At 41.8% G+C, this 15,201-nt stretch overlaps 1 protein-coding gene across 1 annotated transcript; it reads left to right on the plus strand.

The window, feature by feature from the left end:
- Positions 1 to 12,918: 12,918 nt before the first annotated feature.
- LOC127757692 (ribulose bisphosphate carboxylase small subunit, chloroplastic-like) lies at positions 12,919 to 13,883 on the plus strand. Its single transcript, XM_052283258.1, has 2 exons — positions 12,919 to 13,143; positions 13,247 to 13,883. The coding sequence occupies exons 1-2, from the start codon at positions 12,997 to 12,999 to the stop codon at positions 13,625 to 13,627; spliced, it is 528 nt and encodes a 175-aa protein (XP_052139218.1). The 5' UTR covers positions 12,919 to 12,996; the 3' UTR covers positions 13,628 to 13,883.
- Positions 13,884 to 15,201: the final 1,318 nt, after the last annotated feature.

A 15,201-nucleotide genomic window follows, 5' to 3' on the forward strand; every position in this document is an offset into this window, starting at 1 on the left:
CAATCGACTTGGATTGCGTTTTTTTTAAAAAAATCATATAATTCGAGGTACGGTTCCTCATCTATGGCACCAAATATTTTTAAAATCAACTCGTAATTGAGCCGAACATAGGGCCAATCACCTATAAAATTTTTCACGTACGAATCCAGAGAACTCAAAATGCTTAGTAAAACGACCGGAAGAGAACCTATGAGCGGCAATCCACGAAAAGGAGGTTCGTTAAAGGCATCATATTCGGACATACTCTGACCCTGCCACTCTCGGGGAGGGCGGCAGGGTCTACTTCTGTAAATATTTTCGCCGGTACAATATTTCTATAAATATTAAAAATAAAAAATTTAAAATGAAAAAAATTCTCACATGCGCGCGATTTGTTGCTTCATCATGTGGGTTTTGTTGGGCCAGAGCCAGCAGCCCGTCTTGGGTGGAGAAAAAAAAGCCCACAGTCCTAGAAAAGTTGTTATCTGTGCAAACAAAAGCCACAACCCAGAAACGTTTTGTCATCTCCATTTGGTTTCTTCAACCAGAAATTTGTGGTCTTTCTTTGATTGTCAGATCAGAAAAAAAGAGATCAAATCCAGGCTGGAAGAAAAGAAGAGATCGACCAAAAGAGAGGAGCCAAAATAGATGGAGAAAGAAGAAAAAACTCATAAAAATCATCGAATATATTCAGAGAGAAAAAATGGCTTCATCTCTGATCTAGATGCCCTGCAAGCCTGCCTGTTGCATGGCTGCTGCAATGCACTGCTATGCATGATTACCAAAGCCGCCAAATAGAAATCTAAAAACAATGGTGGTGTTTGAATCGTCTTAAGATGAAGATTACTCCCTCCGTCCTATAATATTACAATCTAGGACTGGATGGGATGTTTCATAGTATAATGAATCTGGACATGCATCTATCCAGATTCGTTGTATTATGAAACGTCCCATCCAGTTCTAGGTTTTAATATTATGGGACGGAGGGAGTAAGTGTTTCACGCAAAACGAGGTGGTAATAATATGTGATTAATTGAGTTTTAATTATTACAAACTTGCAAAATGGAGTAATATGATATTTTAGAACAACTTTCATATATAAAGTTTTCGCACGAAACACACTGTTTAGCCCTGCTTGCAGTGGAATCGAATGCAGCCAATGTGTAACTTCTGCATAGGGATGCAGTACTGAAAAATATGGCAAGCAATATGACAAGCAAATATCGGCATTAAGAACGATTTCTAGTGGTTAGGCTATGACATAAATAAGTGATAAACTGATTAATATGTACCAAAATTATAAAAATAGAAATCAGGCTTATTTAGGAAATGTCGACAAAAGCGATACAAAATGTTACTCCTATCTACTTTGAGATGACCAAATATTTTATAAAATTCTATCTACATGACCAAGTAGATAGACTAGGAACACTCACTTTTATTTTCTGAAGTAAACTTCGAAGTCATCTCCCACTGCCCCGCACGCTGCAAGCGCTTCGCCCAATCGCACGCCTCTATGTCCAAGGCTTATTTGCCTAATCGTGGGTCCTCAGGTAGGCTTCTGAGCATTATATCCTTGCTTATCTCTTCTTCCGCTCCACCTCCGCCGCCGCAGGGCTTGCCATCAGTTGTTGCTGCGCTGCTTTATCGGCACGAATTCTTGTATTTGCTATGTTTTCTGGTCAAACACCTAAAAATTGGGCAACTTAGAAATTAGTAACAAAATATGTTAGCTTTAGTAAAATATGGAACACAATAGAAAGATGTAGCTAAAATTTAATAACTGAAAAAGACAAAACAAATAATATGATTTTATAGTTGCTATCATTTAGATAGGACACCAGCTTGATTAATATGTGGGAAGATTTTAAAATCAGACAAAGACAAATAAGACAAACACCAACAAAATACAAAACCGGTAGATGATAGGGCTATGACCTAGATAATATGATTTCATAGTTGTTATTATGAAGATAGTGCATTAGGTTGATTAATATGTAGGAAAATTATAAAAGTTGCAAAGACAAAGACAAAATACAAACACAATACGACAAAAGTTTAAATTGTGAGATGCTGACAAAACAAAAAATGATAAAAAAATTTTAAAATACGTTCGCCGCCATTAAACGCATCATGGTCGCGTGCCGCGTCGACGCGATTACAAAACTGGAATGGGCTTAAGCCCTTCATATGAAATTAATATAGTTTTCTCGGTAGAATGCCAGGAACAAAGAAGCCCACTAATTAAGAGCACTTGGGCGTTGGACCTTTTTCAGTGACTTAAAAAAAGCTCACTCTATCAAACGATTAAAAAAACAATAAATGGATTTAATCACAGGAGCAAAAATCATACATGATACAGGAGCAAAAATCGTAAAGCAGAAAAACTTCATCCATGGCCTTGCCGTATCCATGACCATAAGTTTCAAATCCCTCAGACATCATCTAATACTTTATCTCATGAATGTTATGCTTGCCATGTATAGTTCTACAAACTATCGTATAAAACAGTGAGAATTTTTAATTACAGAAGCAGACTACAACATCAGCCCAGTAGGGTAGGTTTCAGTGATCTCACCTCAGCGGTTATGCAAATACTTGACATCAGACCAGCAAAATTTCATCCAAGGCCTTGCCTCAACCCTCCCAAAAATCTTAGCTTCTGAGGAAGCATTCAACACATTATTAAGCAGTGGCAAAAATATATCATCCTAGAGCAAACATCAAGTTGTTAGCTTCAAAATGAAATATGTCTGAGAAAACATCACTGTCAGAAAACCCCAAACCCAGCTAGATAAACATAAAGATCCTTGATCCAACTTAGGCAAGCATAAATGGTGCACGCAAACACCTATGTCAAAGCATCTATCACATGGAGGAACAACACTAGCTATGTGCTATATGCAACATGCTTATAAAATAAAAAGTAGGAAATTAATTCCTATGGCTGGCCATTTATGTACTAAAGAAACTATGCTCATTTCATCTAAAGTATATTGTGCAAAAGAATAGCCTAACAGCCAGATAAACCAATAGATTTGTAGTAGACAGTGAACATCTGAATTGGAAGAAATCAGGATTTCTGAAATTCAAGAACACACACAATTTTTATAGCAGAAGATGGATCAGCACCAAGTTTATAGCAGCACCTGTTGAGATTATAGGCATATAATGATTTAATCTATTCCATAAATAAATCATGACATTACAGATGAAAACTACCATGAACGCATCATTAGATCTACACATGTAAACTACACAGTATAACATGAACAGATCAAATATGCGCAACATATTGAACACATACCGAGGTGACGGAAAGACCGGCTGCTTGGTCGAAACTTTTCGCAGGCGTCTACGAAGGCACGAAACACGCGAGCGAAGAGGAAGACGAGCCGTCGCGAACGAATAGGGAGCAGTCGCGCGAAGCGCTTCCCAAAAACCTTATTGCCGTCTTCTCCTGGTGCAGGACGTCGAAGACAGAGGTTCCGGAGACCTGCTCTCCCGATCGCCGGTGCACGCCGGCGAGCGAGATGGAGTAGTCTACGAGCGACGGCGCAGTACAGAGTAGGAGGCAAACCCTAGATTGATTTCGCGTGTGTTGCGTGAAGACGGCGGGTCGATTTATATAGAGAAGGGTCGCTTGATCAGGGCGCCCGCACGATCTCTACTGCGTGTAACCGAACCGGATAAGTCGCGCGTAACTTATCCGGACTCCATGCCGTTTGCACGCACCGGATTTTTCGGAACGTTTCCAAAACAAAAACGAATCCGAATTTGCAGCAAAACAAAACTGCAAAAGGAGGCTGCATCTGCGCAAGGGTGAGAAGCCAATTTTTCGAACCATTCGACGCGTACGTCGTGCACGCGCGCCGCCTGCCCTGCCCTGCCCGGCCCGGCCCGGCCCGGCGAGGCGAGGCGAGCGAGTGCGCGCGTTTCCCCTCTTCTCTCCACCACACATGCTTCAAATGGCTAGGAAGGCATCCTCCCTTTTAAGGAGGTCCCCTTCTCCTAGAATAAGTAAGGTGGTACTAAACTCCACATGCATGCCATCCCATGAGGTGGGCTTTTGTGATTTTCCAAAGAATTAATCTTCGAGTGGGCTAAGGCCCATTCATTAATTCCAACAATCCCCCACCAAATCTCAAAATCCCACTGAGATTTGCCTTTTCCAATGTACTGTTTATATACCAACGATTCGATGGAGACCGATTAAGGTTGAACATCCACATAGAACTCCAAGCTACACTTACTCACAACTTGAACAATGGACTACGCCTTGAATTGCAAGTCTTGTGCAAGCAAGTTTCACTCAAAGTCTTATCTGGTACTAGACCGTCTGTAGACTACCCCTCGGTTGGAGCGTATAAGTCATACTCCTAGGTCTTTAGTAAGCTTCCTAGAAGATTCACCCAAGATCTTCATAGACTGCGACCAACAGTCAAGCTCACAAAGGTGAATTCTTTCAAGAATGTTCTGCAGGACAACATCTTCGCTAATTAAAGCCAACAGAACTCATTAAGGCATAGCCAACCTGCCTTGCAGCTCACGAGAGTACATGCATCTTCACTTGGAGAGGGTATATATTGGTACTCTCCTCTAGTTTACTAATGATTTGTTCTTCCCAGGATCTAATTCACGGGATCTCCGATCACATAGACTGGGTTACCACCATAGTATAACTCACATAGGTCTCAAACCCATCTCCTTCGATGCATTGTCTATCACATTTCGTGATAGTCCCTTCGTGAAGGGATCTGCCAGGTTTCTCGCTGTTTGGATGTAATCCAACGTTATAACTCCGGAGTTTCTTAATTTCCTGACAGATTTCAATCGTCTTTTCACATGTCTAGACGATTTCATATTATCCTTAGAACTATTCACTTTGACAATTACCGTTTGATTGTCACAGTTCATAAGGATAGCCGGCACCGGTTTTTCAACAATAGGCAGATCCATTAGTAGATCATGCAGCCATTCTGCCTCAACAGTAGCAGTATCCAGTGCCGTCAGCTCTGCTTCCATGGTTGACCTCGTCAAAATGGTCTGTTTGCAAGACCTCCATGAAACAGCACCACCACCCAGTGTGAAGATATATCCACTAGTGGCTTTGATCTCATCCACATCAGAGATCCAGTTAGAATCACTATAACCCTCCAGTACCGCAGGATACCCAGTATAGTGAAGCCCCAATTCCACAGTACCTTTCAGATAGCGCATTACTCGCTCAAGCGCACGCCAGTGATCATCTCCCGGATTAGAGGTAAATCGGCTCAACTTGCTCACAGCAAAGGAGATATCAGGCCTAGTTGCACTAGCCAGGTACATCAACGAGCCAATAATTTGGGAGTATTCCAGTTGATTCCTAGCAATTCTCTTGTTCTTGCGAAGCAACAAGCTAGGATCATAAGGTGTTGGAGAAGGCTTACTATCAATGTAGCCAAAGCGATTCAAAATCTTCTCCACATAATGGGACTGCAAGAGTGTAATCCCATTCTCACCTCTAATTAGCTTAATGTTTAAGATAACATCAGCTACTCCCAAATCCTTCATATCAAAATTTTGAGACAAGAATGATTTAACCTCATTTATCACATCAAGGTTTGTCCCAAATATCAGTATGTCGTCAACATACAAGCACAAAATAACTCCCTCACCCCCACCATGGCGATAGTACACACATTTATCTGCCTCATTGACTGCAAAGCCTGCAGATGTCAATGTTTTGTCAAATTTCTCGTGCCATTGTTTAGGAGCTTGTTTCAGACCATACAAAGACTTCAACAATTTGCACACTTTGCCTTCTTGACCTTCAACTACAAACCCATCAGGTTGATCCATATAGATCTCCTCATCCAGCTCTCCATTAAGAAAAGCTGTCTTAACGTCCATTTGATGAACGAGAAGACCATGTGAGGCTGCTAGGGAAAGTAGCACACGAATTGTGGTCAATCTAGCAACAGGTGAGTAAGTGTCAAAGAAATCTTCGCCTTCTTTCTGAGTATAGCCCTTAGCAACAAGCCGAGCCTTGTACTTTTCAATAGTACCGTCAGGCCTAAGCTTCTTCTTGAACACCCACTTGCACCCCACAGGTTTACACCCATAGGGTCGCTCTGTCACCTCCCAAGTCCCGTTAGCGATAATGGAATCCATTTCACTACGGACAGCCTCCTTCCAGTAGTCTGCATCAGGAGATGCATATGCTTCTGAAATTGACTTAGGAGTGTCATCCACGAGGTACACAGTGAAATCATCACCAAAAGACTTAGCCGTCCTTTGTCTCTTACTCCTTCGAGGAGCTTCACTGACATCCTCCTCAGAGACATGTTCATGTGTATGTTCAGTTTGTTCTGGTGGTGTGATTGAACTGGGAATTATTTCAGAGGGTTGGTTCGAACCACTATATGTATCCTTCATTGGGAAAGAGCTCTCAAAGAAGGTAGCATCACGAGACTCCATAATTGTACCAACATGCATGTCCGGTACCTCGGATTTAACTATTAAAAATCTATAGGCAATGCTATGATGAGCATATCCCAGAAAGACACAGTCCACAGTCTTAGGTCCAAGTTTGCGCTTCTTCGTTATTGGTACATTCACTTTCGCCAAGCAACCCCATGTGCGCAAATAAGAAAGTGATGGTTTTCTCCCAATCCATATCTCATATGGTGTTTTGTCCTTATTTCTGTTAGGAACTCTGTTTAACACATGATTTGAGGTCAACAATGCCTCCCCCCACCATGCCTTAGGCAGTCCCGCGGTGTCCAACATGGCATTCACCAAGTCAGTCAGTGTGCGGTTCTTCCTTTCAGCAATCCCATTAGACTCGGGAGAATAGGGAGGCGTCCTCTCATGTATGATGCCATGTTCCTCACAGAATAAGTCAAACTCGTTCAAGAAAAACTCTCCACCACGATCAGATCTAAGCCTTTTTATCTTTCTGTCAAGTTGATTTTCAACTTCTGCCTTATAAGTTTTAAAATAATCTAGAGCCTCGTCTTTCGTTTTCAACAAGTACACATAGCAAAATCTAGTAGCATCATCAATCAACGTCATGAAATATCGTTTTCCACCCTTCGTCAACACCCCATTCATTTCACAAAGATCTGAATGTAGGAGTTCTAGTGGTGCCAAGTTTCTCTCCTCGGCAGCCTTGTGAGGCTTGCGAGGTTGCTTTGATTGCACACAACTATGGCACTTAGAACCTTTGACAACGGAAAACTTAGGAATTAAACACATGCTGGAAAGCCGAGACATCAAGCCAAAATTAATATGACATAAACGTGAGTGCCAAATATTAGCCTCATCATCCACACTGCCACAAATATGGTTCACAGACTTAGTGCAGAAATCAGAAAGGGAAAAGCGGAACAGGCCTCCGCACTCATAACCTTTACCAATAAAATATCCATGTTTAGACACGACTACTTTATTAGACTCAAAAACCAACTTAAATCCGTCTCTAGTCAGACGGGAGCCACTAACAAGATTCCTGTCGATAGAAGGGACATGCTGCACGTTCTTCAGCTGCACGATCTTTCCCGAAGTAAACTTCAGATCTACCGTGCCAACACCATGAACAGAAGCATGTGACCCATTCCCCATTAGGACGGTGGAACCCCGTGCGACCTGATAAGAAGAAAACAATGAGATGTCAGCACAAACATGTACATTGGCCCCAGTGTCAACCCACCAATTAGTAGACTGATTAACTGAAAAAACAGTAGGTAAATTACCATACCCGCTTCCATCTCCAGTGTTGCCAATAGTCACATTAGCAGACTTAGAAGTCTGCCCTGCAGGTGCCTTCATCCCCTTGCGCTGTGGACACTTCCTAGCCAGATGACCAACTTGACCACACACAAAGCAAGTCCTCTCATCCTGATTAGGATTGTTGTTGTTCTTCTTCTGCTTCTTGAAGTTGGTGGTCTGCTGAGCTTTGTATTTCCCCTTGCTCTTGTTCTGGGCCTTGTGCACAACATTGGCACTAGACTGCCCACCATCGCCCTTAGACGCGGCATCCTTTTCCCGAGCTTTCTCCTCAACATCAAGAGATGCTATCAACCCCTCAACGGAGTATTCCTGTCTCTTGTGTTTGAGTGCAGTACCGAAACTTCTCCAAGATGGAGGTAATTTCGCAATAATGCACCCGGCCACAAATTTGTCGGGTAAGACACACTTAAGGAGTTCGAGTTCCTTAGCCATGGTTTGTATCTCATGAGCCTGTTCGACTACAGAACGGTTGTCAGCCATCTTGTAGTCATGAAACTGCTCCATGATATACAGATCATTGCTAGCATCAGTAGCACCGAATTTAGTATTCAGTGCATCCCACAACTCCTTAGCGTCGGTCATATGCATATACACCTCGACCAGACGATCGCCAAGAACGCTAAGAATGCATCCCACAAAGAGAGTGGTGGCTTCCTCGAATTGTTTCTGCTGTTCAGCAGTAAGAATTCCTTCAGGTTTGCCAGTACTCACCCAGAAGCATTTCATAGCTGTCAGCCACAGAGTGACCCTGATCTGCCATCTCTTAAAATGCACACCGGTGAATTTATCCGGCCTTAGTGCATCGGCAAAACCAGCCATAGTAAAATCACAGTGCCTATAATAAGGTTTTTGGATTGTTGAGATTATAAGCATATAATGATTTAATCTATTCCATAAATAAATCATGACATTACAGATGAAAACTACCATGAACGCATCATTAGATCTACACATGTAAACTACACAGTATAACATGAACAGATCAAATATGCGCAACATATTGAACACGTACCGAGGTGACGGAAAGACCAGCTGCTTGGTCGAAACTTTTCGCAGGCGTCTACGAAGGCACGAAACACGCGAGCGAAGAGGAAGACGAGCCGTCGCGAACGAACAGGGAGCAGTCGCGCGAAGCGCTTCCCAAAAACCTTATTGCCGTCTTCTCCCGGTGCAGGACGTCGAAGACAGAGGTTCCGGAGACCTGCTCTCCCGATCGCCGGTGCACGCCGGCGAGCGAGATGGAGTAGTCTACGAGCGACGGCGCAGTACAGAGTAGGAGGCAAACCCTAGATTGATTTCGCGTGTGTTGCGTGAAGACGGCGGGTCGATTTATATAGAGAAGGGTCGCTTGATCAGGGCGCCCGCACGATCTCTACTGCGCGTAACCGAACCGGATAAGTCGCGTGTAACTTATCCGGACTCCATGCCGTTTGCACGCACCGGATTTTTCGGAACGTTTCCAAAACAAAAACGAATCCGAATTTGCAGCAAAACAAAACTGCCGTTTGCATGCACCGGATTTTTCGGAACGTTTCCAAAACAAAAACGAATCCGAATTTGCAGCAAAACAAAACTGCAAAAGGAGGCTGCTGCATCTGCGCAAGGGTGAGAAGCCAATTTTTCGAACCATTCGACGCGTACGTCGTGCACGCGCGCCGCCGGCCCGGCCCGGCCCGGCGAGGCGAGCGAGCGCGCGCGTGTTTCCCCTCTTCTCTCCACCACACATGCTTCAAATGGCTAGGAAGGCATCCTCCCTTTTAAGGAGGTCCCCTTCTCCTAGAATAAGCAAGGTGGTACTAAACTCCACATGCATGCCATCCCATGAGGTGGGCTTTTGTGATTTTCCAAAGAATTAATCTTCGAGTGGGCTAAGGCCCATTCATTAATTCCAACAGCACCTTTATTGTAACAGTGAACTAGTGTGTCGCATACATGATCAGTTCCATGTAACAATAACTTGCCAAGTTAGTGTACTGCATACCAGAACTTGACAAAATAAAATAAAAATTTTAAAATCTGACAAAAACAAAAAGCAAAAAAAAATACAAATATGAAAAAATGACTTATTTTGAAACAAAACAAAGACAAAACAAAGGGACAAAAGTACAAATGGGACACACAAAAGGTATTTCTTTGTAAAAGAATTAAAAAAAGCCCACAACGTTTTTTCCATTATGTTTGTTTCTGTCCGATTGTTATATTTTTGCTACATATTAATTAGGTTGATGCGCTACTGATAGTAACTATAAAATCATATTATTTACTCCGTTTCAGGTTATAAGACGTTTTGACTTTGGTCAAAGTCAAACTGCTTTAAGTTTGACCAAGTTTGTAGAAAAAGGCAAAAACATTTTCAACCCAAGACAAATTTATTGTGAAAATATATTCAATTATTGATTTGATTAAACTAATTTAGTATTATAAATGTTATTATATTTGTCTATAAACTTGAAACATTTTGATTTTGACCAAAGTCAAAACGTCTTATAACTTGAAACGGAGGGAGTAGATCGTAGCCTATCTTCTGTTGGTTTTGTATTTTGTCGTAGCCTAATTTCACAACACTGAAAATTATTAGTTCAATTGAACGGCAAGTTTAATGGTGGTAGCTATGGCTAAGGAGTTCACACATATCCTTAATGAAGAGATAATTTTTGTGCATGGCATAAGAAAATAAGGATTGTCACTGGCAGTCTATGAATGTATACAAAGTGATTTGAGGGTCTATAGAGAAGAAAGACTTGCTGTGTAATAACTATTTCATCAAATAGAAATTCTAGCTCAAAGTTACGTAACATGTTCGTCTTATATACAGACATCAGGAGGAGAGTGTCTCAAACAAGAACATGCATAGAATATATGATTAGAGCATACCTAATCTTAAAAAAAGATATGCACAGAACATCCTCACACATATCCTGTGATTAAATCTATTTATTCTTTTTATAACCGTTTGATAGAGTGAGCTTTTTTTAAGTCACTGAAGAAGGTGCAACGCCCAAGCTTTTAGGCTGTGTTCTTTCCCATGGGTTAATAAAAGCTGTGTTCTTTTCCATGGGTTAATACATTTTTCAAGTTTTTATAACTAATACTTAATTAATCACGTGTTAGTCTGTCGCTTTGTTTTCCATGCAGAGGGGAGGGGTTCCCAACCCCTCCAAAAGAACACAGCCTTAGTGGGCTTCTTTATTTCTGGCATTCTACGGAGAAAAGTATATTTGATATGAAGGGCTTAAGCCCATTCCAGTTTTTTAATCTTTTGTTGTTGCTGTTTTTTTCTGGACGTGTCTTTCTTGGAGATAGGTAAGGCTAATTTTTTTCTCATATATATTGATATGATATCTGTACTGGGAACTAAAACATATTTTTTTATATAGATTACACGACAGACGCACATACACACATACCACTACACACGCAACACCACACTCACACCCCTGCGAATACGTCACTTAACACATGCTTTAATGCTTTAAGAGACGAAAACCAGTGGCATATCCCTGGTTTCACTAAAATCCTGTTGAAAGTCTACCTGTATGTGCATATTATTTGTGGGCATTGCTCCATATACAGTCAAAGTGGAAAGGTAGGGATAATGAGTGAGCACTGCATTTGCTAAGCTCTACATTGAGATAAATGACATAAGTAATTTGTATCAGGGATGTTGGTTCGTTTTATATCATTGGGTTGAAAAATGAAAGTGGAGCCCATGCTTTTCAAAAAATATCAGCACCCTCCCACCTAGAGGAGCTGATACAACATTATCAGTACGTAAGCAAGACCCTATTTAGTTCGCGAGTCGAAAAGTTTTGACGTGTTACATCGGATATATGTATACACATTTAAAAGATTAAACATAGTCTAATAACAAAATAAATTACAGATTCCGCCTGTAAACTGCGAGACAAATTTATTAAGCTTAATTAATCTGTCATTAGCAAATATTTACTGTAGCACCACATTGTCAAATCATGGCGCAATTAGGCTTAAAAGATTTGTCTCGCAATTACATGCAATCTGTGTAATTAGTTTTTTTCTATATTTAATACTTCACATATGTGTCCAAACATTCGATGTGACAGAGTGAAAAAGTTTTGTTTGGGAACTAAACATGGCCCAAGTTAAAGACATGAATTTCACCCGACATTGAATTTCACTGATCACTGCTTTCTGTTCCCGACTTGGCCTACTTTATCAATCACAAGCAGCCACCCTTATTGCGAGTAAAGAATAGTAGTGACTGTTTTGTTTTACAAAATCAAGGTGTCAAATTGGCATTATCAATGAATGGTACCTGACCTAATGTTTTTTCCTGGGTTTCGGATCTGTGATGTGAAGAAAGCTGGATGTGTAGCTCCGGAATTCAGGTTTTGCTTTTTGTTCAGGGGTGTAGGAATGTTTAGAAAACAAAAATCTAAATGCACTCGCACATACTTCATACAGGAGTTGATAATTGATTAGCTAAGCAAATCATGTGGGGATTCTGAAGCACAGATTGAAAAAGAACACACAAAAAGTTCATTTGGAGGTTCTGAAGCACAGATTAAATCTATAACATGCGGGGATGAAGCAATCAAGAGGATGAGGATGGAAGAACCCAAGTTGGGCTTCAAATTTTTTTTTGAATTTGTTTTTTGTGGATAGGTGAGGCCGTGAGGGCCATTTTAAGCCCGTTTGTTTGTTTGTTGGGCATCAAATATGTATGATATTTAAGCCCGTTTGTTTTTTGGGCTTATCTAATAGACAAAACGAAAAAGGGCTTCATGCTTTGATCTGACAAAACAAACTGCAGAGAAACGCTATGCTACGTGCAGCGCGCGCGATGCAAACACGTGTTGAATCCGACGTTTAGGAATTCGGCTGTAATCACAAATATTTTCAGCCGTGTGCCACATAGACAGTCCATTAAATATCCTTTTGGTCATGAATTAATTCGATGGACGTTCTCACTCGTCGCCGCAAGTCCAGTGGCCCACTGGATGCTTCCATCTCCTCCTTGATAATATGGCTCTCTTCGTCCACAAGCGAAGACCGTCGGTGGATCAGGCACCACATGCTTGGATAGGCAAACCATGGCCAATCCTTCCACATCCTTGCATCCACGAAGCATTGCCTTCCAACCATCCAATAGTGACCTCACCCTTGGTTATATAATGACGAATCTGTGCAGAGAGAGCCTCAGTACTCAAGCCGGAGGCAGCACACTGCAACTTAAGTTTTTCTATAGCTCCTAGCAAGCTAGCAATGGCTCCCTCGGTGATGGCTTCGTCGGCCACCTCCGTGGCTCCCTTCCAGGGGCTCAAGTCCACTGCGGGCCTCCCGGTGAACCGCCGCTCCAGCAGCTCGAGCTTTGGCAACGTCAGCAATGGCGGAAGGATCAGATGCATGCAGGTATCAGAAACGATACGTTTCAATTTCTCCTTCAAAGTGCTCGTTGTTCATATATATTAAATGTTGGCCCGATTCTATTGTCTGCATCAATTCATTCAATCAGGTGTGGCCGATTGAGGGCATTAAGAAGTTCGAGACTCTGTCGTACTTGCCGCCATTGACAGTGGAGGACCTTTTGAAGCAGATCGAGTACCTGCTCCGATCTAAGTGGGTGCCTTGCTTGGAGTTCAGCAAGGTCGGATTCGTCTACCGTGAGAATCACAGATCACCCGGATACTATGACGGTAGGTACTGGACCATGTGGAAACTGCCCATGTTTGGATGCACCGATGCCACCCAAGTGCTCAAGGAGCTCGAGGAGGCAAAGAAGGCATACCCTGATGCCTTCGTTCGCATCATTGGCTTTGACAACGTTAGGCAGGTGCAGTTAATCAGCTTCATCGCGTATAAGCCACCGGGTTGCGAGGAGTCAGGCGGCAACTAAGCGCTTTCGTTCCTTCGTGCATGTTCTTTCTTTTTCTTTTTTTTTTGTGTGTCCGTGTTAAGCTGCACGTAATTGTTCTCTCGCGCTCCGACCTGCCGTTGTTGCAAGAGTACTACTACAACTATCGGTCTATCGTTCGGTGACGGTGAGACAGGGCACGTGAATGCAAGATCTCCGGCTATACACACGTACTCATGTAATATGATGCCTAGAGCATATCTGAATCCGTCGACAATGAAATTTTGGTTTTGCAAAATTCTGGTATTTGTTTATCATCCTGGCACGTGATATTTGCCTAGAGCATCTAAATCACTTTTACGAAATGTGCGCGTCAACAAACTGATACGGCCCAAATGCCAGAAATTACCAGCATATATAGCCATATCAACTTTTGATTCGTATATATGAAGGTTGATTTAGTTAGAGAAATTCGGTTGTGAGAGAAGGAGGCTAGCAAAGATTCGGTTGATCAAGCTGTACCGCCAGGCCAGGACGTGCTGTGCGCGCGGCTGTGCCGCTTGACCGCAGAACCATACGGAATTGACGGACCAATTGTGCATACGGACTTAGCTAAAATAGTTGTTGATTTTTGGCAATAAGAAAAGCGAGTAGCACATAAAATCTAAACTGGATGAGTAAAGGGACAAAATTTTAGACATGTTCAGGCCTTCTCGATGAGAAGTAATACTATACTCCTGTTTTGGGGATTATATTTGTCAGATGTTGTATCAATCTGACGATCGAGTTATGATTATTGTTGGCGGCTGTTAAATGCCGATTTTATGCCGTCAATACCTGCATAATACAGAAATAATAAAACATTCAACATAGTGGTAGGCTTTAATTCTAACATATTCCATAAGTGTTGGTGTATATTTGGATGCAGGTAATAAACCACCGAATTAGGAGGAAATCTAGACTAAGTTGAAGGAAATTTTCATCCATACAAGTGTTGGGCTTTTTAACTCCATTTTAACACCAAAATGCAAGCCCAAAAACCTGCGAAATGGATAAGGCAGACTGAGAAGGAGGCCCAGGCCAAAACTTGGGCCAGTTGGGCCAAGCCAGGTTTCGGCCAAATCCTGATCATCGCTGTTGATCTCAGGGTTTGGCATGGACGCTCTTGATTTACTCCTGATGGCAGTTGCGGGGCATTTCCGATCATTCGCATGCTCTACAACCGTCATACCTACCTATTTAAGGAGCTCTCATCCTCACTTCACATCACACACTCCAATCTTGAGCTGAATTATAAGAGGCTCTATTGTATTTTATTGTATACTAGAATTAGGGAAAGATTAAGGTCGTAGAAGAAATCGGAGGAATTCCGGAGTTATCGGTGATCCTTTTCTATTTCTTATACTTTGTTATTTGCTTTAATAGAAATATCATTTCGAGTAATTAAGATTTGTTTAGTGAGAACTATTATTGGCTAGTTCCTAATTAGCGTATGAGATCACTGTTCACTATAATCCGTTAAAATATAGTGATTGCTTTAGTGAGTTACAAACACTACAGTAGTTATTAATTGCTTAAACGTAGTGTTTAGGTAGTTAATTTCTAGTGGTTGCTGC

This window comes from Oryza glaberrima, chromosome 12, assembly GCF_000147395.1.
Source record: "Oryza glaberrima chromosome 12, OglaRS2, whole genome shotgun sequence".
NCBI lineage: Eukaryota > Viridiplantae > Streptophyta > Magnoliopsida > Poales > Poaceae > Oryza > Oryza glaberrima.

What these genes read in the sequence shown, in the direction of transcription:
- LOC127757692 (XM_052283258.1), top strand. Translation starts at nt 12,997, where the DNA reads ATGGCTCCCTCGGTGATGGCTTCGTCGGCCACCTCCGTGGCTCCCTTC. An exon ending in GAAGGATCAGATGCATGCAG is followed by an intron (nt 13,144 to 13,246) that starts GTATCAGAAACG and finishes TCATTCAATCAG; the next exon opens with GTGTGGCCGATTGAGGGCAT.